Raw genomic sequence first — 26,582 nt, 5'->3', positions numbered from 1 at the left:
CTTAAATTAACTCACATAACAAAAGAAAACGAAAGAAAATCGGGAAGTTTCTCCTCTGAAAAAAATTTTTTTTTTTTAGGTACCATCAACATCAGAGGTCCTCAAACTTTTTAAACAGGGGGCCAGTTCACTGTCCCTCAGACATTCCACACATGCGCACTGCGGGCCCGGGACGAGTCGGCTGCTAAGTAGGACAGGCAGCGGCGGCAAAAACACCCGGTGGGCCGGATAAATGTTTTCGGCGTGCCGCATGTGGCCCGCAGGCCGTAGTTTGAGGACGCCTGATCAACATTGAGGTAGGCAAAAAGTATTATATAAAATAGAATTTTTTCTTTTTGCAAAAAGCCAGCCTATTAAGCCAGAAAACTTCTAAGGAGGATAAAATGTTTTAAATATTTTCAGTGAAGGTTTTACTGTAAGTTTTTGGAATGTACTTGTATTAAGTGATTTATATAAGTTTAAGTTTTACTAAGGTACCATGAAATTGCTGTAGAAAAGAAGAAAAATTTTTAAAATATATCAGTAATATTTCAAAGAGACTATGAAAACTATTATATCCAGGAAATAAAAAACTGATTATGTAAAAAAATATTCAGGGGAACGAAAAACATCTATTAAACATTAAAAATAAGATAGCCAGAAATTAAAAACTCAATAAAAAGCTTAAAAGTTAAATTTAAGACAATATTCCAAAAAGAACAAAAAGACAAAGAGAAGAAAGGAAACAAAAGATAATTCCTGAAACTATAGGGCATCAGTTTCAAAACTGAAATTACCCACTAAGTACACAGCACATCAGTGATAAAAGACCTACACAAAAGCTTATCATCAAGAAAATTAAGACACCTGGGAATTAAGAGAAGATCCTATAAGCTTCCAGAGAAAAAGAAATTTTAAGAAGGATCAGAAATCAGAATGATTTAATGGTTCTCAACAGTCATATTGGAAGTCAAAAGATAGCAGATTCAATTCATTCTGAAGGAAAAAGATTTCATGCCTCGAATTTTATACCCTTCCAAATAATCAAAAAGTTATTAAACAAACTACAAAGCACACTTCTGAAAGAATGAGTTACTTAGACCCAAGAATAATCAAAGATCAAAATGAGTTAATTTTTTTTAAACTATTTTTAAAGATTTCAGAGAGGAAAGGAAAGGAAGAGAGAGAAACATCAATGATGAGAGTCATTGATCAGCTGCCTCCTACAGGCCCCCTACTGGGGATCGAGCCTGCAACCCAGTCATGTGCCCTTGACCAGAATCGAACCCGGGATCCTTTAGTCCACAGTCTGACGCTCTATCTGTTGATCCAAACTGTTCTAGGGCAAGATAATTTTTTAAAAATCTGTTCTGAGACTATTAAATACATTTTCTCAGATGCAAGATGAAAGAAACTATGTTGGGGAGCACAAGAGACTTGGTTGGAAAGTTGTAAGGTCATTCTGATAAAAGGGAAGTGTGTGGAATGCCACCTGCCCTGTTTATCGGAACTCCGACTTAGGGAGAGAGGGGAGTGTTGAAGGTGGCGCCCCTAATTATTCCCTGACCTTCCCAAACAAGCCTGTGCATATGCAGACCCCGGGGTGTTTACTGGAATCCTTATGCTTAATCCCTGGATGCCCTTGCCTAGAGGACAATGTAAACATGTGTGCTCCCAAGATTACTCACCCTACTGATTGTATCTAAAGAGAAAAATTCCAATAAAGGCCTAAGGAGGCAGGCAATAGAGGCTGCTCTGGCTACTAAAGCCAGGAGCCCTTTAGCCCTGTCTTGCACAATCAAACTGTGTTTGAGTAATCTGTTCAGGGGCTGCTGGTCAGCCCCCGCAAAACTAGAATACATGCCATACCAAGAGAGAGTAAACTAAACCCAAGAAAGTGGAAGGACATGGGATTAAGGTGACAGGAAATTGAACACAGAAGAGAGATATTATTATACTCTCACTTGGTCCTATTGTATGAAATTAAGTTTTCTTTATTTAAATAAATGATCAAAAACCTTAAGAAAATATAACCTTGCCCTAGTTGGTTTGGCTCAATGGATAGAGCGTCGGTCTGCGGACTGAAGAGTCCCGGGTTCGGTTCTGGCCAAGGGCATGTGCCTGGGTTTCGGGCTTGATCCCCAGTGGGGGGCATGCGGGAAGCAGCCGATCGGTGATTCTCTCTCATCATTGATGTTTCTATCTCTCTATCCCTCTCTTCCTCTCTGAAATCAATAAAAATATTTTAAAAAAGAAAATATAACCTTAATAAAAGAAAACAAACAAAAATTATTATTCTGACCATCTCATTAATAGAACTTTTTAAAAATCACTTACAGAACTAGCCCTGGCCAATGTGGCTCAGGTGGCTGGAGTATCATCTCCTATATCAGTGATGGCGAACCTATGACACGCGTATCAGAGGTGACACGCGAACTCATTTTTTTGGTTGATTTTTCTTTGTTAAATGGCATTTAAGTATATAAAATAAATATCAAAAATATAAGTCTTTGTTTTACTATGGTTGCAAATATCAAAAAATTTCTATATGTGACACGGCACCAGAGTTAAGTTAGGGTTTTTCAAAATGCTGACACGCCGAGCTCAAAAGGTTCGCCATCACTGCCCTATATCAAAAGGTTGCAGGTTCAGTTCCGGGTCAGGGCACATATGTAAGGCAACCAATCAATGTTCTCTCTCTCTTTTCTCTCCTTTTTCCCTCTAAAATCAATGAGCATTTCCTCAGATGAGGATTTAAAAAGAAAAAATCACTTACAGAATTAGCTGTGCACTGTCATGTCTCCGACGTGTTATAAGAAACTTTTCCCGCCATTGTACAAAGTTCCCCAACACATCACCAGCACCACCAATTGTGCTGATCAGGTTTCCATTTGTCCAAATCTCCAGTCCAACTAGCACAACTCGAATATTTAACATAATATACATCTAGGAAGAAAACAGAAATAAAAGTATAAAAAGATATTAAAGAATATCTTTTAGCTTACAATGAAGTAACTTTTAGCTTACAATGAAGTAACATAACTACTTAAATTAAAAACACGACTCCTCACTGGCCAGTGTTGCTCAGTTGGTTGGAGCATCGCCCCGTGCACCAGAAGGTGGTGAGTTCAATTACCAGGAAGGGAACATACCTAGGTTTCAGGTTTGATAAGAGGCAACCAAGCGATATTTCTCTCTCACATCGATGTTTTTCCCTTCCAAAAAAATATTCCCTTCAATATAATGAGATTCTACCCTCTCACGGGTCTGTTTCCTTGTCCATAAAATAAAAATAATACAAATTCAAAATCCTTTTTATTTTCCATTCCAAAATCTGACATACTCTGAAAATTTTAAGTTTTGGGTAAATTAATTCCAAAACTTGCCCTAAACTAATGCAAGCCTATTTATAGTTCACATTTATCTCAATTAATGGGAACATTCACACATTTCACTATAGAAATACTAATGCCTTTGATTACATTATGCTACCCCAAGATCCTGTGGGGTATTATATAATACATAGTGAACCATATGAGCTTTGTGGCCTGTGAGAAAGAAAATACCTACTAAGGGCTCCTAGTGGCTAACTCGGCTCAAATTTAAAAGCAGAGCCTAGAAGCTGTTTCTAAACAGAGGCCTCTCAGGCAAAACTCACTTCATGGAGAAACCTGCACTAAACTGCATGCCTGCACTGTGCTCCTGCCTGTATAAAGGAGTTCCTAGAACTGCATGTCAACCCATAGGACTGAGGCTTTCCCCATCCTAAGCAGCTGTATTCCCATCAGCATCTTCACAGACCAATCAGAGCAACTCCATTCTGACCAGTCAGGACAATGCTTTTTGGACCAATCAAACAGCAAAAATTTAGAGGCCCCATTTGCATGAGGATGGACCAATCAGAGACCAGGGACAGCACTTCTGTTTATGTAAGTCAGCTCCTCTCTTGTTCAGAGAGCACACTTCCCCTTTCCACCAAAACTGAGGATTATGTTTCCTCACTAGAGCTGAAACACCCAGGACATCACACTGAGCAGAGCAGTGCAAAGCGGAGCAAAGCAGAGCTGTCTAGCTGCAAGGGCCTCGTCCCACAACCACCATACAGCCATGCTGTTTCATGATCGAGCTGTAATAATATTTAGCTGCCCCACAGTCATGCTGACCTCACAGCTGTGCTGTATCACACTTGTGCTATCTGCACTGAATAAAGTTTCCGTCTTCACTGCACCTCACACACATAGACACTCACACACATAGTGTTGAGTTGGCACCTTTCTAAACTCTTATGTAAAATCTGAATTACACGTACCCCAAAGGTTTCAGATAAATGATTACAGAACTATCTATTTCATAGAATTACTGTGAGGAATAAGTTCATAAATGTAAAGCACTTATCTCAGCTTCAAGAACATTATAAATGCTCAATAGAATGCTATCATCATTATCACCATTATTATTATGCTTGATATTCATCAGGAAAACATCTTATAAATAAAATTATCTTATAACATCCTATCTAATAAAAGACAAAAGGGTAATTGACCTTACCTTCGCTACACTTCCCATTGGCTAATCAGGGAGATATGCAAATTTTTTTTTTGATTTTTTTTTTTTTATTGCTTAAAGCATTACAAAGGGTATTACATATGTGTCCTTTTTTTCCCCCCGCCCTTGACAATACCCCGGCTTCCCCTACCCCCCAGTGTCTTATGTGAGATATGCAAATTAACCACCAACAAAGATGGTGGCCGGCAGCCACGCAGCTGAAGCGAGCAGGAGGCTTGCTTGCTCCAGTGATGGAGGAAGCCAAGGTTCCCCACCTGCCGTGGCCCGGCTCTGAGCTCCGAAAGCAACGAAGTTTTAATTATAGAAGCTAAACAAACCTCAGATACCTGCTTTCAGCAGGCCGTGGCCACAGAGCTGGAGCTCGGCTCTTAGCTCCAGTGATGGCAACAAAGTTTTAATTATAGAAGCTAAACAAACCCCAGATACCTGCTTTCAGCAGGCCTTGGCCTCAGAGCTGGAGCGAGCAGGAGCCTGCTCTCAGCTCCAGTGACGGCAACAAAGTTTCAATTCTAGAAGGTAAATAAATCCCAGAATTAAAAAAAAAAAAGACAAAAAGGGGAGGCTGGGAGCTTCAGTTGCCGGCCAGCCTGAAAACGGCCCTCAGCCCCTCACCCAGACTGGCCAGGGACCCCAGTGGGGACCCCCACCCTAAAGGGGGTGTGACCAGCCTGCAAACAGCCATCAGCCCCTCATCCAGGCTGGCCAGGCACCCCAGTGGGGACCCCCACCCTGAAGGGGCTGTGACCAGCTGCAAACAGCCATCAGCCCCTCACCCAGGTTGACCAGGCACCCAAGCGGGACCCCCACCCTGATCTGGGACACCCTTCAGGGCAAACCAGCTGGCCCCCACCCATGCACCAGGCCTCTATCCTATATAGTAAAAGGGTAATATGTAAACTGACCCTAACAGCAGAAAGACTGGGAATGACTGATCACTATGACACACACTGACCACCAGAGGGCAGACGCTCAATGCAGGAGCTGACCTCTAGTGGTCAGTGCGCTCCCACATGGGGGAGCTCTGCTCAGCCACAAGCCAGGCTGATGGCTGCCAGTACAGCGGTGGTGGTGGGAGCCTCTCCTGCCTCCTCAGCAGCGCTAAAGATGTCTGACTGCAGCTTAGGTCTGCTCCCTGCTGGCAATTGGACATCCCCCGAGGGCTGCCGGGCTGCCAGAGGGATGTCTGATTGCCAGCTTAGGCCCAATCCCCCGGGGAGCAGGCCTAAGCCAGCAGGTGGTCATCCCCCGAGGGGTCCAGACTGCGAGAGGGCACAGGCCGGGCTAAGGGACCCCCCCCCCACCCCGAGTGCACAAATTTTCATGCACTGGGTCTCTAGTGTATTTAATATTCAGTAACTCCAAAAATCTCAAAACACATTTCTCTCTCTCCCCTTCCCTTCCTCCCCTCTTCCTCCCCTCTTCCACCCTCATTCTCATTCTCTCTCTCTCTCTCTCTCTCACACACACACACACACACACTTTCACTGATATTGTCATATGTTTTCAGAGTAGAAGGCAGACTTATTCAAAATAAGGTTCTCTCAGTAAAAATTCAAAAATCTTTCATAATGCCAAAGTACCTTAGCCTATGTACTCTAAAGATAAAGTAGACGCTAATAAGAAACATACTTGTCTCAAAGTCTTCCCACAATTATATTTTTCCTTTAAACGTAAAAATAATTACAAAACAAACTAAAACCAGAACCCTGAAAGACTGAGTCATTTGGGCTCTAGGATAATCAGAGCTCAAAATGAGACAATTATTCAATTCTGTTCTGGGACTGTGAAAGGATATGATAACATAATTCCAACTGATCGAAAATACAACTTACACTATCCAAGTAGTTTGCTAAACGAATCATCTCTTCTCTCACTGCAGTCTGATTTCTCCCCATCATGTCATACTGAAAAGCAAGAGAGGAAAATCATTAGCACCAAAGTAATTTCAGAAAAAAATTTCTATAATTGTTTACAATGGAGATAAAAATCCAAGTATTTCCTCTGAACCAAAAACTAAAGTAGCTAAACATTCACCAGCATTTCAATTTAATAAATCTAAAAGATACATTTCAGTGATAAATAGGAATAAGAGGAAACAGGTATCAGTGTAAAATGAATAATGAAAAACATTGAAGTCTTCATTTTCGCTAAATTAGTAAAACTTTAAAATGAATTTTCTTCTCAATATTTTAGTCATTTTAATGAAAAAATATTTTCAAGCACTTCACAAAAGTAGAATATGAAAACAATCAAAATAAATAGATAAAAGAATGAAAACATTCTAAAGAATTTCCTGACTCCTTAAGCTAAAGACATTACCAATAAACCATCTCTAAACTCTGGGCTAAATTAATGAGAGGCTAACCAATGTTCACTAGTTGAAACATTATTTGTAAATAAAATACAATAGAGTAAATATCGCCCAGTCAGTGTGGCTCAGTGGTTGAGCATTGACCCATGAACCAGGAGATCACGGTTTGATTCCCAGTCTGGGCATATACCTGGGTTGCAGGCTCGGTCCCTATTGAGGGGCATGCAGGAGACAGCCAATCAATGATTCTCTCTCATCATTGATGTTTCTATCTCTCCCTCTCCCTTCCCCTCTCTGAAATCAAAAAAACATATTTAAAAAAAATAAATCTAAATAACTATTTTATCATTATTTTCATACAACCAACTTAATAAATAATGGGGAAAAAATTTAAGAATGTATGTTTTTGCTATATGATAAAGGCATTAATATCAGAATATATCAGATCTTATCAGTTAGATACTTTATCATGATTCTCCTAAAATAAGGAAAATAAATTTGAATACATTTGACAAAGTTCGATTAAAATTGAATCATTTTTATTTTGAACCATTATCTACCAGTATATAACAAATCTATTTAGAGAAAGTAATAAAGAAAAACATCTCAAATCTTTACTTTGGTCACTTATCCAGAAAAACATTTTACCCATTAGTTGGGGCAACATTCATGCTTGTTCATAGTCCCTATTCTTTTCCCTTCTACCACTTGAGGGTAATGAACTTATAATGAGCAAATCTGAATATGTGTCTGTCTCTTAATAAATATAGTTTCTCTCCCAAACTACACACAATAATGGATTTTTAAAGCCATGCAATTCTTCAAAGTATCTCTGCAGTTTACAAGAAAGAAATTGCCAATCATATAAAGTTTCTACAAACAACTTTTCCATACAAATAACAAAGCTAGCAGCAAAAGTCAGACAAAATATTTCAAATAACCTGTTAAATTATATGGCAGCTATATCTAAATCTGAAAATCCTATAAATGCTGGAATAGATCCAGTAGTTTTCTTAGTTAAGCACAATTCTTTCTTTGTATGAATATGGAAAATCCCTGGTATTATCCTGAACAGTAAAGTTAATAATAAAAGCTTAGATGAACCACGCTCCTCTATTCCTTTCTAACACATGCCAGGACCTGGAAGTTTCTATCTCTTAAAGTGAGGTATAGGATAGCTGAAATTCTAGACAAATTTATTAGGCAACAAAGCAATAACTGATTAACTGCTTACAGTCCTTTGCAGTGGTCGCCAACCAGTGGTCCATAGTGGTCCATGAGGTCTGAAAGGTTGGCGACCACTACAAGTCATCTGAGAAGGTCTCAAGACTCTGACAGGCAGTACAGTTTCATTAAGAAATTCAGCATGAGTAAATCACCCAAGAGAACAGGGAAAAAAATCACTAGTAGAAAATGAAGTCAGAGGTAGTCCTATTTGCTATATTTAGCTTCTGGTAGTATTATGAATATTTAGTATCTTAAAGGGGGAAGCCATTTTTTATTACATTTCAGAAAAATCAATACAAATATATTATATTGTATATTTCTTTCATGTGATGCTCACTTCTCATCTGCTTTTCCTGAAAAAGAAGAAAAACTGTCACCAATCCTACCCTTTCCTTGTCTACAACAATGAACAGCTCCACATAGCGGGTTTGTGGCAGCACAGCTCTTCTTCTCTGTCAAAAACACAAAACATCGTAAAGGTAAAAAAAATAAGTTATAAAGCTTGATGATTTCATAGGTATTGATCCTGCCCTAATCTCTAGTCAATTATTTCATGTCTGCTCAAAACATCATATATTTATTTTACATAACACATCCTAAAAAAAAAAAAAAAAAGAGCAAATAACATGTGTTGTTGCTTTTTTAATGACATCTGCTACCTTTACTGGATCTAAAAAAAAGTCTATTTAAAAATAATGTAAGTTATCCAAGTTTACAAAGAAGAATTATTGATTTTCTAACACAAAAACTACACACACACACTTTAATGAGAAATCCCATTATTATGTTGAGAATAAAAGAATATCCACTAATAACTGAGCGCAGAAGTGAGTAGCCTTTTAAAAGTTGCCACTTTTTTAAAAAATGCATGTAAACGATAGAATAAGCTGAAATTTTATTTTCCAATGGTTAAAGTTAAAAAGAACAGTACAGTAGTCAAGAGTAGATGGTTGAAGAGGTGATAAAAATAATGCCATAAATTAGTATGAATTAATGAAAATATACTAGAAGAAGCACATGCCTCTTCCAACACAGCACATCATTTCATAGATAAAGGTTGACCTACTCCTAAAAACATTTCAATCTAAGAGACCCTTGTCAAGAGGAAGCCAGGGTATCATAATGAAGACTCAAAACAGGGAGACAAGTGCCCCTGAAGTCATCTAATATAATTAAGGTTCTAAAGCCCAACCTCTCTGTTTCTCCCACCTAGAGCTCAAGAATCACCATTCTAGTTTGTGTCAAAGGTATCCAAACAAAAAATTCCACTGCCCTCTGAAAGACAGTGTAATAGATTACTATGCAGCACTGATAAAAAGAAATATAATTACCGTTTAAGATTTAAGTCCAAGTTCCTAAAGCATACAAGAGCTCTACTGTATTCAATTTGGGGGCAAAACTGCATATTGCTCATATTGTTATCCCCTAGTAATTGTCATAATGTCAGGCACATAGTTGGCAAAATCCAGCAACAGTATTTTTTAATGCATAAATATGATGTTTTAAAACTTTAGTCTGTGTCCATCCATAGCCAAATGGATAAAGATATGGCATATACATACAATGGAATATTACTCGGCCATAAAAATAATGAAATCTTGCCATTTGCTGCAACATGGATGGTCCTAGAAGGCATTATGCTAAATAAAATAAGTCAAAGACAAACACTATATGATTTCACTTAGATGTGGAATCTAAAACACAAAATATATGAACAAACAATATGGAAACAAACTCATAGACACAAAGAACAAATAATGATTGCCAGATTGAGGGGCGGGGAGGGGTAGGGGAACCGGTTGAGATTGGGTGAAAAAGGTCAAAGGGATTAAGAAATACAAAGTGCCCAGCCAGCGTGGCTCAGTGGTTGAGTATTGACCTATGAACCAGGAGGTCACAGTCTGGTTCCCCATCAGGGCATACTGCCAGGGTTTCGGGTTCAATCCTCAGTAGAGGTGTGCAGGAGGCACCCAATCAATGATTCTCTCTCATCATTGACGCTTCCATCTCTCTTTTCCTCTCCCTTCCTCTCTAAAATCAATAAAAATATATTTTAAAAAAATTAGTACAAGTTGCCAGTTATAAAGAATACAGCATAGGGAATATATGAATAATATTATAGTAACTATGTATGGTGCTAGATGGGGATTAGGCTTATCAGGGTGATCACTTTGTAAGGTATAAAAATGTCTAATCACTATGTTGTACACCTGAAACTAATATAATATGTCAACTATAATTGAAAATTTTTAAAAACTTAAAAAAATTTGTCAAAGCAATTATGCTTCATTTTTTTATACAATAAAAATAACTTTTTGTAGTAAGCTGCAAAACAAAACAAAAAACAAAAACTTTAGTCTGAGCCATGAAGAAATATATTATTTCCTTACTCGAAGTAGCTGAGTGATGCTGGGAGGCTCTTCCTCTTCATCCTGGGTTGTTTCTACTTCTGTATCCTTGTTAGAAACCCCACATTTCAGAGGCTCTTTGCGGATATCATCCATTCGATAAAAGATGTGCTCAAAATGAGAGCTGTTTTGCAGGGGTTCAATCCCATAACTCACGTTCTCTATATGCAGCAATCCTCTAAGTGTTGTGTTACACACACAATTTTTAAGAATGAAGAAAAAAATACACAGGAAAAAAATTAGAAAACCTGAATTCAAGTCCTAGTTCTTAACATGTGTCAGAAAGAGTAGCATGGTATACAGAGAACTATAAGTCTTTAGAGTCAGGCTGACCTACATTTAAAGTTAAAGGCTGTGACTTACTAGCATCACTTCCCAAAAGTTACTCAACCTCTCAGCATGATTACTGTATAATGGGAGGCAGTAAAGGACAGTTGCTACACGTGTGGGGTCTGGAGCCAGAGAACCAGAGTTTGACTCCCAAATGTTTCCTACTAGCTGTGGGACTCTCCCAAGTTATTTAACCTCCTCCTTTCTTTACATTCTACTTAGGGTTGTCCTAAAAACTAAATTATTTAATAAGTGCAAAATACTGCGAACATTGCCTGGCACACAGTAACTTCTATAAGGGTTATTACTTAAATGGCAATAATCATAGCCATCTTATATTGTTGGTTTGAAAAGTAAAAGTAATATTTATTAGTTCAATCATGCAACCAACCATCCAGTGATATCATACTGCCAGGCCCTCAATAAATGTAATTTTAATGTTATTATCATTTCACTTGACATGTGATACAATTTCTCCAAACCTCAGTTTGCTCACCTAAACGTGGAGATAAGGAGCCCCTTTTCACAGTCAGTATCAGACTTAAGCAAAAAAATGTAAGTGAAAATTTTATAAACATAAAGTGCTACCGAAATTTAAGTATATTTTATTTTACGTGGCAAAAATTATTTAGCAGTCTCAAAAATGAGATATTTTTCTTTAAATATAAAAATCCATCAATTGCAATATTTTCCTAAATAAACATGCCAAGAATGATATCTGAAACATAGCTCTAAAGACCTTTGACAACATTAAAATTTGAAAGCAGAGATAGGTGTACAGGGGTAAGAAATAGAGAGGAGAAAGAATTAATAAATAAAATTCCTTACCTGAGTCCAAAACAGTCACTAAGAGCAATGGATGAATCATAAACTCCTTCCACATAGCCCCGATAATGACAATGGTCCTAAATGATAAACACTGTATTATCTTCAAATACTGTTACTTTGTGGGAAATCATTATAGAAATTATAGAGCTAAAAAAATTATTTAAGGTCAGTAAACTAAAAATTTTATTTATATTATTGACATCTCATAATACACATGGCATTCTTTAGACTATTTCAGATTATCTACTACCACCCTACATGTATACATATGTTTAGGCAGAATTCTAAAGAAACTAAATATAAATAGCTCTATCCCAATAACCTTTAAGCCTAGAAGCAGAAAAAGATAGTATGTCATTTTTAACATCTTATCATTTTAAATCATAGTCAATCCAAGAAGCTATAGCAGCCAATTGACATCTAATACAGAAGAGGACCTTGTGACAGGCTAATGATGTCAACGGAGGAAATAAAAGCTCAGTATGTTGCAAAGAGATTTTGATCAAATTATTTTCTTTTCTTCCTGTAGATATATTGATATTTTATTAGTTATACATTCAGCCATCTTTAAAAACTAACGACCCTTTATCCTTAATTTTGAGCAAGAAATTGACCAGTGAAAAATATAAGCATAATATTACTTATTAATATTAGATTTTTAGTACACAGCATAAAACAATCACAAAGCATTTTTAAAAAAGCCAAAGGTGTGACTTAGCCCTAGCAGACATTGAGACATATCACAAGGCCTTAATAATTAAAACAGCATGCTACTGTTGGTGCATTAATTGAGAGACCAACCAGTAGAACAGAATATAAAGTCTCAAAATAGTCCAAAGTATATATACAACTTTTATGATAAAAGTGGCACCTCAAATCACTGTGGCAAAGATGTACTTTTAATAAATGGTGCTCAATCCACTGGTTAGACCTTTAAAAGGGATAAAATTAGATCCATGCCTCACACCACACATAAGAGTAAACTCCAAACAGATCAAGAATCCAAACATAAAAAATGAAACCATACAAGAACTAAACGAAAACATAGATGAATTCCTCTTTAACCTGGGTGTAGAGAAAAGGTTTCTAACTATCACTCGAAACCTATATGCAATAAAAGACTGATAATTTTTATGATATAAAATTTTTTTAATATTCTACATGGAAAGAAACATCAAAAAACAAAGTCAAAAGATAATTCACAGACTGGGAGAAAATATATCAGAGATAAAGAGTTAATATCCTTAACTTATTTTAAAGTACTCTTAAACAATGAAGAGGAAAGATTAAAAACCCAATAAAAGGGGGCGGCTGGGGAGAGATCAATAGGGGAAGAAGGAGACTTATATAATACTTTAAACAATAGAGAATTTAAATTTAAAAATAAAAATTAAAAACTGGCCGAAGACATGAACAGATCATTGGTAAAGGAGGATATAAAAATGCCCTTACATATATGAAAATATTTTCAATCTCACAAATGATAAAGAACTCATTAGTCTGTGCTGATATAAGGGAAAACTCTTCCTTACAGTAGAAAGCAATGATGAATATAGAAGCACTGATGACATTAGAAAAATCACAACTTTAACAACTATTATAATAATAACTGATTCAGGCAAATACTAAACACTAAAACTAGTGGGTAAAATTTTGAGAAGTAACAGGATATCTGTATAGTCTCAAAGTATCAACCCTAATGTTAATTAAAGAGGTACAAACAGTAACTTTACAGAGGAGAAACATGGCAGACAACTCCTTAACCAAATGATAAATGTTAACATTGTCAATGATTGGGCTAATAGCAGCATATGCTTACTAATTAGATACACTGAGAACCACTCAGTATCTACTCAGTGGGATTCCTGCCAGAAGTACATAATCTGAATCTGATCATGAGTTAACAACAAACAAACTCAAATGACAGGACATTCTACAAAAAGTCAGACTATAAATGTTGGACACGGAGAGATAAGTATTTTCAGATTAAAAGAAACTAAAGAAACATGACTACTGAATGCAACACATGAACTTGTATTGTCTTTCATTATTGTATAGCTATTGATATGAACAAGACTGACTCCATCTTTGTGACCTTGATTTCTTGTTCAAGTTTTTCATGCTGTGAACTCTGACTAACCTCACTAGTTTCAGCCAGTATACCAAAGCCTTATAGTTAATAATTATTTGTGTTCTTTAAAAATTTACTATATAACCATAGAAATTCTGGGGCCAGAATGGCATGGCAACAAAGATAAATATCAAACTAGGTGCTAGCATCAATTGTAAGCAAGCATCCATCATAAGCCCATCAGGAAGTATGGTTTCTGGCACATACTGCTTTCGTTGTCTCTTTGTCTCATCAATCATTAGTTCTTTAGCTATACCATTTAAAACATTTACTGCAACAACTGTCTGGTAAGGGAGACTAGCTGCACAGATTGTGGGGTTATCTCCCCTTCTATTCTATCGCTGTAAGTAACCTACCCTAGAATAATTTCTGTTATATTATGGAGTTGCCTGCCTCATTTTTCGGTCTCAAGATACCTTCTTGTTTTGGTGGCCATATACCTTCATTCCATCATCAGACAGCTATCAAGGACATTATTGGGATAGTAGGCCCCCCCCCCAAAAAAAAAATAAATAAAATTAGATTGCTTCAATGTTAACTTCCTAATTTTGAGAATTGCACTATGGTAACCAAAAAAATTCCTTGCTTTTAGGAAATTTACATTGAGGAAATTTAAGGATAAAGGTATACCATGTCTGCAACCTATCTTAAAAGGTTCAGGAAAGCCTGGCTGGTGTGGCTCAGTGTTTGAGTGATGAACCATTACCGAGAAGTTATGGTTTGATTTCCTGTCAGGGCACATGCCCGGGTTGTAGGCTGGATCTCATAGGGGGATGCAGGAGGCAGCCAATTAATGATTCTCATCATTGATGTTTCTATCTCTCCCTCTTCCTTCCTCTCTCTGAAATCAATAAAAACATTTTTAAAAGGTTTAGAATAAAATAAAGAAGAAAGAAATGATCAAACAAATGTAGTAAAAAGTTAACATTTCAAGAATCCTGGTGAAGGTACGCATGAATGTTTTATATTACTCAGGCAAATTTTCCTGTAAGTCTGAAACTGAGAAACAATTTTAAACAGTTACACACTAAACAACATTGTACAACTTGTTCTTGTGTGGGGCAATTTACAACCACTAATGTTTTTCTTCCTAGTGTTCTGTAGTTATAGCTGTGATATTGCCTTCTTCTCACTAGAGGAAGAAAATAGTTTTTTATTACAGCTGAGGTAACACTTATGAGATAGTAATACAGTAACTGATAGCACTTGGAAATTAAATGTTTCTACTTTCAACTACAATAATAAAAGCTCTCTTATTTGATATCCAGCACTTGGTCATTAAATCTACCAACCTAGTGGTATTCTTTTAATAACTTGCTTTTATTAAGTCTTTCCAAAGCGCCCAATTTACTTTTTAACAAAAACAATAAACCATATTTTGTATGTGTAGAAAACATCTCATTAAATAGCATAGTGACAGTAAAGGTACAATTAGCATAAACAGATCTGGAAACATACAAACTCTACTATTAAAAAACTCAAAAACTCAACTAAAAAACTCAACTACTGGGAACAAAAATACACTGAACTATTAGAGAATAGCCTACTAGCCACAAGAATTTAGTAAGCCTTGGGCAGCCAATATATCTTTAGAGGACACAAAGAGCATCAATTAGTTGGGGGGGATAAATTAAAAGGCTTTCCTAATGCATTTGCAAGGGACTCTAAAGTTCTAAGATATAGTAATTTGGAGTTTTATTTCACACAGCAATCCATATAAAGTGGTTATAAAACTTTGTTTCTTTGTAAAAAATTGCCTTGTGGAAGACATGATGATGAAAGTCACATAAATAGCTTTACAAATTACTTTAATATTAAATAACAGAATCATAAGGGAAAGCATTTAAATTTTCTCAGTGTAAATTAATTGCATTTTATGGACAAAAGTATATGTCATTATGATATTTGCCAATCGAGCCATATGCAAAAAAAAAGTACTAACGTATTAATTGGTGTCTGAAATCTACAGTCACACTTTCATCTATCTAAATAATCTATATACATAAAAGCTTAAGTGACTGTTACAACCAGTTGCTATGATGCGCACTGACCATCAGGGGGCAGATGCTCAATGCAGGAGCTTCCCCCTGGTGGTCAGTGCACTCCCACAGCGGAAGCACTGCTCAGCCAGAAGCTGGGCTCACGGCTGGCTGGCGAGAGTAGCTGTGTTGGCGGAGCCTCTCCCGCCTCTGTGGCAGCGTTGTGGAGTGGCGGCGACAGGTGCAAAGGGGCTGGATTGGGCGGGAGCGGCATAGCACTTGGCCAGGGCTTGGCCTCCTCCCTGGCCGCCTGCCGCTTCGCGTTCACTACTACATCCCTTGGGGGATGTCGGACTGACAGTTTCGCCTGCGGGGATCGGGTGAAACTGGCAGTCCAACATCCTCTGAGGGGTCCTGGATTGCGAGAGGGCGCAGGCCAGGCTGAGGGACCTCACCAGTGCATGAATTCATGCACTGGGTCTCTAGTATTCAATAACCAGAAATAAATGAAAAACTCCATCTGTTTTAGTTTGTATTTTTCAAACACCCAGAAAAGCACTTTAAGATAACAATGTTACATAAATTTCTAACTGAAATCTATTTTTAGCAGTTTTAAGCATATATACTTTCAATAGCAACAAAGAATAATGATATTGAGTTAAAAATTGTCAAAAATGACTTGTTCTAAGAATCTCACAAATATTAACTCAGTTAAGCCTCCTAATAACTCTATGAAGTTGTAGTTATTATTCCCATTTTAAGGTGAGGATACTGTGGCACAAAAATGTCAAAGTAACTTGATCAGCAAATAAATGATAGAGCCAAGATTTGAATCCAAAGAAATTTCTCCAAGAAAAAAAAAAAGCCTTTTGAGATCACTATTTTTGTCAAATGGCATAAATTATGTGGTCTTTGGCCTCATGCCTTAGCAACCTTTGGGGGATGATTGGATACATTAATGGATGGATGAATGATTTCTAATCTGGTTTATGCTATCATGTAAACTTAAGCTCCTCTACTAATTTGCTACTAAACAATGATAAATGAAACACTAAGATGAAAGAATCAGAAAGGATAGGGCTGTCAGCATTTCCTTAATTTTTTAAAAGCACTAATTCAAAATAATTTCATTCAATTAATTAAAGACTAATTACTCTAAAGGGTGCTGCAAAAATGCATAACTAACAAAAACAATTCAAGCTAGCAAAATGTTACAAAGCTCAGGGGGAAAATAATGCATGTTTAATGGGAACAAAGACTTCTTGTGAAAACTATTGCAAAAGAAAAAAATATACAATACTTACCTGCCAAAAAGCATTGTAAAACACTCTTCCCCAAATAAAACTAAAATGTTTATGCTCTACTTAAGTAACACATAAAGCCAAATCGACATCTGCCAATTTTTTCAAGTATCCCTGGCTGGTTCTGTCCTTAGAAATACTCTGTTCTCTGATGCAAAAGGATTACACCTCTTAGGAAAGAATTGTTTCAGTGAATAACTAGAACATATAACAACAGCAAACCAGTGTTTGTTCTTAATAGTAATGGCAAATCAAATGGTTTAATAAAAGAGTAAGATGTGCTTGGAGATGGTAAATTTCAGCAAAAAAAAACACAAAAAACTACTTTCAAACTGTATCAAACTTTCCCCTTTCATAATCAGTAAGAATTATCATCAATAGAATGTTATTCTTCTGATCTTTAAAAAACAAACAAAAAACACTTGACTATGAGTACTGGAGAGCAGTAAGGTCCAATTTACTCTATATAAATGCATCCACTACCCCACCACTTCCAGGACAACATGTATTATCGTGTCAATGGTGACCCTTGAAGTTATGAGTCGTAACAGTCCTGAGTACCTAAACAGAAGTCCTTTTAAAATTATTATTGTTTGAAATTCTGCTATAGGATCAAGAATAAAATATATTACCTGTATATCAGGATGGTCAGAGATCAGAGCCCCTTCCTTGTTATAGGTATAAACTACAAAATCTTTGGGCAAAAGGTCTCTGGAAGAGGAATAAAACACACCATTTAAAATCATTTTATGTATTTGCAACTAAGAACACAACTCATCCGACATTATTTCTAGAAGAGATGATCAGGAATAAAAACTTCCACCTGATTATTATTGTATTTAAAGAAGGAGCTACCATAAAGCTAAGAGCTTACAAATGGACTTGCATCTGAAACCATGTGCATCACTTCCTCATAGAGAATATTAAGCTGCACGTTTGTTCTAATGGTCATAAAATGCTGGTTACAAAGTAATAATAATAACACAAATGTCCTTAATTTTTTCTGATACACCTCACAGGAAAAGTGTAAATTAGGTTACATAGTACATCATATTTCTAGAAGGAAAATAAGTGCTTCTACTCTTTCCTAAAAGTCCTATATAAAACACTCATTGCCTTCACCTCCTAAGTAAAGAAGCAAAATGTGTCCGTTGTTGGAGGAAACAAGTATTTGATTCCTGAAGCTTCCCTGCATGTTAAGGGAGCTCAGTAGGGTAAACCACATGTGGAAAGAGAGGGTTCTCTTTGTCAAAGGAAAATATTCAGAGATGCTTGTTAAAGGTGATAAGGCAGACTTGTATTTGGGGTCACCGTGATGGGTATAGGGAGCACTGACGGGACATTTCAGTGGGCAAGCAGGAATTTGTGGCTAAGGAGCTGGGTGGGGTCAGTAAAAAGAAAATGACTCAGAGAAAACATCAAAGGGTGAGGAAGGCTCTGGCTAACCTAGCCTAACAGATTCTTACTGAAGACTGAGCAGGCTGATCAGGTATCATGTGAAGGTGGTGGAGGATGAGGTACCTGTTCGGACATTCAGAGTGATCAGATAACAAGGGGGGGGTGGGGGTCTTGCTAAACTGATTTAGCAGGGTTCTTGCTAAAACTGGATTTCACAAGAAAGTGCGCCAATGGGCCTAGGACAGTGGTCGGCAAACCGCGGCTCGCGAGCCACATGCGGGTCTTTGGCCCCTTGAGTGTGGCTCTTCCACAAAATACCACGTGCGGGCGTGCATGTACAGTGGGATTGAAACTTCGTGGCCCATGCGCAGAAGTCGGTTTTCGGAAAGGAGATAGACGAAACAAGTATACAAGATGAGTGTGGATGGGAGAGTTGGAAGGGGTAGACCTCAGCGAACGTACCTCAATCAGATTGAGGACGTTTTTAGCAAAGGCCAGCTTAGAAATACCCTAATTAAGTTAATAACAATGTACCTACCTATATAGTTTAAGTTTAAAAAATTTGGCTCTCAAAGGAAATTTCAATCATTGTACTGTTGATATTTGACTCTGTTGACTAATGAGCTTGCTGACCACTGGCCTAGGAGAAAGTTCAGGAGCATGACTAAAGTTTGGTCAAGAAAACACTCTGTCATTTGCAGCAGAACTGGAGCAGCTCTGTTATCAAGCCCTTCTTATCTCCAGGAATGCAAAGAGCTAGCTAGTGGTTTATAATGCACCACTCTAAACTCCCCTGGAGGCATCCGGGGCCTGCTTATCTATGTTGTTTAGAGATGGTTTAACCGTAAGCCTGACTTGAGCTATGTGACCAGAGTAGTAGAAAAGATCCTCGCTAAACTTGTGCCTGGGCTCCCCGGAAATTTTGATGCTTCACACATATGTCAGTGTTTTGTGCAACTAAGGAAGGAACCTGGGGGGCTCTGCCTGGAAATTTTGGAACCCCTTGATGATTACTTGCACTTCATTTTTCCTGATGTATTTCTCCTTTATATTTATGAAGTGTGTGAGCTTGGGAGTGGCCTGTGGAGTCCTGAGTCTTTTCAATTATCCAACCCTGTTCAGTCATTGCACGGTCCCCTCTTCTCTCACTCTCCCCAACACACACACAGCCTTTGCTCCCTCTTGGGGTGAATTTGAAAACAATACACTGAGATACTTGGCTTTGCTCTGCCCTTCTTCCTCATGGAAGCCACTGCCTGCCCAGTGACAGCACAAATTTCACGATGCTTGTGCAGGAGCAGGCCTGCCAGCAAGCCACACTGGCCATGAGTGGCTAAATCTGCCTAATACTTGATTCAGGATTAGTAGGTCCACCAGGTTATCATTCTAAGCTAAATCCTCCAAACCAGCCCTTACCAATAATGAAAGTGAGCTTTTAACCTCCTGTGAACTTACTCTTCTATTTTATTTTTAAACTTGTTCAGCACAAACAGAGAAAAGGTGTGCTATCCTCTTTCCCACATCGGTCCCTGTGATTACGTACACTCCTCTGCAGGGAGGGTTTCATAGCTTTAACCCAAGTCTCATGGGATTTTTTACCTCAAAAGGGTTAAGACCACTATTCTACAGGCAATGGGAGGGAGAAATAAGCATTTATTCGAATACAGTCACTTTTTTATTGAACTTCATAAAGTCCCCATTACTGGGGAGAGTGTATCTGAGTCCTTTACCCTAACTTATGTTCATTAATGATCCGCAGCTTTTATTACCACCTTTCAAAGACATTCAAAGGCCTGACAACTCTTACAAATACCTGGAAAATTACCATTTTCCCACCAATTCAAGAAGCATAGCAATACAGCACATACATATAGATCAACATATAGCACATACATATAGATCAATAGATTTCAGGTCAAGTGAGTTGGATTTGCACCCCAGCTTGAATACTTACAAACTTCCAGGACCTGAGTATTCTTATGCATAAAATAAGACAATAAACACTGCTCTACAGAGAAGTCGTTATGACAACATGATAAATGAGATAAAGGCTATGAAAATGCTTTATAAGCTAAAAACTTTACAAACATAAGGAACAATAATTTTATTAAAATTTTTTAATTAAGTTATATTTCCTTATAGAAAGGAAGAGTGGGAGAAAATATTTAGATCTATAAGATTTCTGTACATATTGACATCATTATATAGGGCTCAAGTAGGATCTCTCAGCAGAGAGATCTCTCAGCCCTATATTTCGTGAGAATTAAATAAATAATACACTTAAAAGGACCTGGACATAGTAAATGTTCAATAAATGTTAACGCCTATCAAGTACAGTAGAAGGCTTCAGAAAGCTTCTTTGTCTGAAAATATCTGTCACTACCTAAAATTCTGTCAGGGAGACTCTGACTCTAACTAGAAAAGAAACCTATACACTATTAAAAAAAAATTACTGAAAAGCCAAAGCAAATGAATTTCTTACTTGTTCCTTTCCTTCAGCTTGAATGACATAAGATACCTAAAGGCACAAAGGTGAAAAAAAGAACAATAAAACACCATCTTATAAATTACTTTTCAACAACAGGTATTTATAAGACACTGGAAACTTCATCCTCAATGAAAATAACTGACTGAAATTGTTTTACAGAAAAACCTTATGTCTGCTCAAATAATAAAAAATAATCTGACCATCCCTGCCTTCCTTTAATAACTTACTGTGAAAATTACCTGCATGTTTATCTAAACTCTTCTTAAATTCATTGAGAATTGAGCTATAACTTCAGGAATTATTTTTGTTAAATACATCCATGTATTATCTACAGTATAAAGTAGTTCTTCCTTTTGTTTAAATGACATAAATTTCTTAGATTTAAGAGACTATCCCTAGTTCTAGTTATCTGAAAGTTGAAAAGAAATACTGAACTCTTACAATTATATATCTTCACACCATTTACCACATTTCCTCTATTTTAAAACACATTTTCCCCCGCATATGAACAGCTCTGAAGTCAGGATGCATCATACAAAGGCACAGAAGTCTGACTGGTAGCACTCTGTTTCTTTCTTAATTAGTGGTACATTAAATGACAGAGGGCCTTACCATGGATGGCATCTCAGAGACAATGAACAGAGGTAAGGTAACCTGCGCTTACACATCCTCAAGCTCATGGGATCCTCTTCACACCTCAAACAACCCTGAAACAACTTCCCCTGGCAACTCACCAGTTCATTAGCCAGAAGTGTTTAGTGTGATTGCCAGAACCAGGAGATTCAACTTTGCCTCAACTCTTTAACAAAAGAGAAAACCAGGGAAGGACTCAACAAATATAATATTATCAGAAGTGTCCTCTTATGTTCCCTACTGTCTGGACTCTAAGTTAACATCTTGCCAAGAAATGGCATGATTCCCTCTCCTAGGGTACATCAAAGTCTGACTTCCAGGCCCAGACTAAATTCCAGATCCTAGCATTCTACTTCCACATCCTGAGCGAAAACCTGAGAAGTCTCTGTGATCTACCTGGATCTCCGCTGAGAATCAAAAATACCAAGCTCCTTCCATCACCACAGTTTTGGGGTATGCCTTTCTATCCTTTCTGCTCTTGGCCAGTCATCTGACATAAAAACGTCCCTCTCATCTCCACTGAGAAGAATTCTAAGAATCAGAATTGTTTCTTTCCCCAAATAGCTGGTCATTACCTCCCATCAGGTCTTCACTCGTGGGTCATCTTCTCCAGAAGGCTTCCCCAAGCTGTACTATAAAAAATATAAGCCCTCCCACCCCACCCCTTATCCCTATTTCTACACTCCTTATTTCTCTTTCTGCTTTGAATTTTCTCCAGTGTACTTATTACCATTTTCAGTAATCTGTATTATTAACTTCTATTATTTGTTTATTGTCCCCCCCTAAAATGGAAGCTCCATAAGGGATTTGATTTTTGTCTGTTTTGTTCTCTGCCATATCCCCAATGCCTAAACAATGCTTCCATGTCTCCAAATATTTTGGGAGGCACATAAATGACATTTATTATTATCACAAGCTACCTGTGCAGTACTAATATGGAGATTAAACTTACTTTTGAGTAAACATTCCCGATATGAAATATATGCATGTAGCACACTACTATTCTCCGGTGCCCGTGAAAACATAGTATGAAGTATTTTACGTCTCACAAACTAAGAGAGAGGTTACTTATTGTTATTTCAACAAGATCACTGTAACCATCATCAGTAGTTAAGGGTTAGAAATCTATGTAATCAGCTTCCTACTCTGGTCCAAAAATTTATTTAACTATTTCATTCTGTTATGTTTCAAGTTGACCATTTTATCTTTAAAAGAAATTACCGAGGATCAATATGTCATTTTTACTAGAATAACATCCAATAAACATCAGTGCCATATGTATGGTTCTGCACTAATCTTTGGCCAATATTTACTCACTGAACCAATCCTGCTGAAAATAACACCTTTGTCTTAAAAAAACAACATAAATACATACATATTTCTCAAGAGATAACCTACCTGTTTTGAGTAGGGCCTACGGGCTTCTCTTCGTTCTCTAGTTAATCTCCAAGGAGTTATAATTTCATAAGAAGAGAGATGTGAGGTCTGTTGAAAGCCTACAGAATAGGGAGTAACAAATATTATATAACAAGTGAACCTGAAAAACTACATGGTACTAAAATATAATAGAATTCAAATGCTGAATGTTCAAATCAGAAAACTCATTTGACATTTCCATATTAAAATATATACATACTAAAGGCCTTATGCACGAATTCATGCACAGGTGGGGTCCCTCGGCCTGGCCAGCAATCTAGGCCTATCGAGGGGCCAGCCAGCCAGGAGGAGGGACCACGGGAGGTTGGCCAGCTAGGGGGAGGGGCCATGGGAGGTTGGCCGGGCAGGGGGGAGGAGGAAGGGGCCACAGAAGGTTGGCCAGTGGGGGGAAAAGAGCTATGGGAAATTGGCCGGCTGGCCCTCCAATCAGGGTACATGGAAGGGGGGGGCAGCTAGCTGGGGGGAGGGGCCACAGGAGGTTGGCCAGCCAGGGGGAGGGGCCACAGGAGGTTGGCTGTGGGAGTGCACTGACCACCAGGGGGCAGCTCCTGCATTGAGTGCCTGCCCCCTGGTGCTCAGTGCACATCATAGTGACTGGTCAACTGGTCATTCCGGTGGTTCAGTCATAACGGTCACTTAGGGTTTCATATATATAGATAGTTGTACATGAAAATAGCAATATATTAGATACTAGAGGCCTGGTGCATGAATTTGTGCACCCATAGAGTCCCTTGGCTTGGCCTGCGGGATAGGGCTAAAACCAGCTCTCCAACATCCCCTGAGGGGTCACGGATTGCGAGAGGGCACAGGCCAGGCTGAGGGACCCTTCAAGTGGGTGAATTTTTGTGCACCAGGCCTCTAGTATAAAATGAAATTAATGTCATTTAATCTATGCTAAATTATAAACTTTAGAGATAATGTATTAACAATGAAGGAAAAGCAATGAGGATTTACTCCAAGTTCCTATCCTATTCAGTTTACCACACAGTGAAATCATATCTAAGTGGGGCTCAGGTTCAAAAGTCATCACCTGAGCAACACAAATCCCTTCAGAAGATACCTCATGTTGGAGTCTGAGGCAGTATTTTAATACATCCAACACACTCTTTTCTTCCAGCATCATTGCAATGACATATGTCAATTTTTTTCAGTAAACTTGATGAAGTAGATGGTCACCAGCTAAGGGCCATCACTGAAAACTCTATATAACTCTAGATACTAATATCAAAACCACATTCAGAAGTTGCTAAGAGAGTAGATCTCAAAAGATCTCACAAGAAAAATAATTTTGTAAATATGGGTGGTGATGGATGTTCAGTAGACTTATTGGGCTGAGTATTTACAATGCAAATATTAAATCATTATATTATACACCTGAAAATAAAGTGAAATAAAAACATATGTCATATACTTAAAAAAAAAAACAAACATGTTCAGTATTAGGAGACTTAAGTCTGGCATACACAACAGAAAGACTGAGGGAAGAAGAACAGAGTCACATCTTCCACTCAGCAGATCAATTTAGAAAATAAATTTACTAAGTGGAGTTTCTTTAACAAATAAATGCCATGAAAAGAAAGAAGAGGGAATTTTTATAAATTCAAATAAACCAATGGAAAAATAAACCAATTCTGAGACAATCAGGGAAACCTTAACACTGAACAGATATTTAATGATCTTGAGAAATTGCCGTTAATTTTTTAAGTGTAATAAGATATTGTGGGTAAGTTTTTCTTTTAAAAGTCCTTATGTCTTAAGAGAGTTATTCTGAACATTCAAGGGCAAAATGATATGATGCCTAGGATTTGCATCAAAATAATCCAGTGTGTGTTTGAGGGAGAAGATGTGTATGAAATTGTATTAAAACTGGATAATAGGTGCATAGGAGTTCATGACTCTTTTCTCTACTGTTGTGTATGTTTCATATTTTCTATAGTAAAATAATCATTTTTTAGTTACCTATAGAGAGTGGTATGAGAAAGAGACTTTTACTTTTCACTTTATAAAACTCTTGTGTTATAGTGTTTATGAAGTATTGTATCACATGTTATATATATGAGACTATGAAATGTGTCATAAGTAAACATGTAAATGGTACGTAAGTGTACCAAACCTGTTTGAAGTACTTACCACAATAGAATAGAACCATAAAGTAATGAGATAAGTCTTGGACTTTATTTCCGGCACTCCCACATGTCTGTAGTGTTTGAATTTGCTTTTATAATCAGGATGTATTTTCAAACCCCTATATTACTTTTAATATTAAAATTGGGGAAAAAGAGTATTTCCTCAATAAGAACCATAAAGTATTTAAAGTACTGTTTATCTATCATCTCTCAACAGCTTCTTCTTTTCCATCAGCCTTACTAACCCCACATCTAGACTGCTATACCTACTTCTCTGGTCTCCCTTCTCCCACTCTCTCCTCCTTTGGATCCAATCTACACATCCCTTCACTCATTAATTGTCTTATGCCCCTCAGATTTCTGAAAATACAGATTAAAATAAAATATTTACAACTAACTTTCCCCGAGGTAACACTGCACATATATAAAAATGTCTATAACCTTGTCTAACTTGGGATTTTAAAAGATACAGCATAAATAGGAAAACACAAATTATATGCAACGCAACCATGTCATACTGACAGTTTTCAAACTCTTTACCCATCATTCCCTTATCCTATATAATAAAAGCCTAATATGCTAAGTGTCCAACTGTTCATCCGACCATTCGACCAGTCACTATGATGCGCACTGACCTTCAGGGGGCAGTCGCTCCGACCGGTAAGTTAGCTTGGGGTCCAGCCGATCAGGACCGGTGAGATGGGCTGGACATGCCTTGGAGCCCTCCCGCAGTCCCTCCCTGACCAGCCAACCTCCCAGGGTCCCTTCCTGGTCGACCAGCCCTGATCGGCCCCAATTGGCCCCAATCAGGACTGAGTGAGACAGGCCAGACATACCCTAGAACCCTCCCACTGTCCCTCCCTAGTACTGATCGTGCACCGGTGGGGTCCCTTGGCCTGACCTGAGCCCTCTCGCAATCCAGGATCCCTTGGGGGATGTCAGAGAGCCAGTTTTAGCCTGATCCCCACAGGCCAGGCCAAGGAACCCCACCGGTGCACAAATCCATGCACTGGGCCTCTAGTGTCTTTATAATACTAGAGGCCCCGTGCACGAATTCATGCATATTGAAAGAAAATTAATTAGAAGGTGGCCGGTGGGGCAGGACTGGGCGAGACGGGCCGGACATGCCCTGGAGCCAACTTCCCGCGGTCTCTCCCCGCCCGGCTGAACCTGGGGTGGCGCCAGGGTTCGAAGGGCATCTGCAGAGTCAGTGGAGTCCCTCTGGCAGGTGGGGTCCCTCAGCCTGGCCTGCAGGGATCGGGCCAAAACTGGCAGTCCGACATCCCCCGAGGGGTCCCGGACTGTGAGAGGGCACTCTGCAAAGTTGCTGTTGCTTGGCAGCTCCTGCATTGAGCGTCTGCTCCCTGGTGGTCAGTGTGCATCATATCTACCAGCCAGTCGGCTGGTCACTTAGCCTTTTATATATATAAATAGTATATT

General features: G+C 38.1%; 1 protein-coding gene across 1 annotated transcript in view; it reads right to left on the bottom strand.

Moving 5' to 3' along the window:
* The window catches only part of ADAM9 (ADAM metallopeptidase domain 9), a 96,651-nt gene that overhangs the window by 61,589 nt on the left and 8,480 nt on the right, over positions 1-26,582 (bottom strand). The window contains exons 2-9 of the mRNA XM_006086252.3: positions 22,978-23,075; positions 20,943-20,976; positions 17,693-17,796; positions 11,650-11,726; positions 10,474-10,669; positions 8,470-8,535; positions 6,378-6,449; positions 2,756-2,925 (exon numbers count right to left, since the gene is read on the bottom strand). Of these exons, the coding sequence (XP_006086314.1) occupies positions 2,756-2,925; positions 6,378-6,449; positions 8,470-8,535; positions 10,474-10,669; positions 11,650-11,726; positions 17,693-17,796; positions 20,943-20,976; positions 22,978-23,075 (817 nt within the window). The remainder of the gene's footprint in view (positions 1-2,755; positions 2,926-6,377; positions 6,450-8,469; positions 8,536-10,473; positions 10,670-11,649; positions 11,727-17,692; positions 17,797-20,942; positions 20,977-22,977; positions 23,076-26,582) is intronic.

Source organism: Myotis lucifugus, unplaced genomic scaffold (assembly GCF_000147115.1).
Source record: "Myotis lucifugus unplaced genomic scaffold, Myoluc2.0 scaffold_26, whole genome shotgun sequence".
NCBI classification, from domain to species: Eukaryota; Metazoa; Chordata; class Mammalia; order Chiroptera; family Vespertilionidae; genus Myotis; species Myotis lucifugus.
Note: the sequence above shows the minus strand (reverse complement) of the source record. Positions and strands in the feature narration are given on the sequence as shown.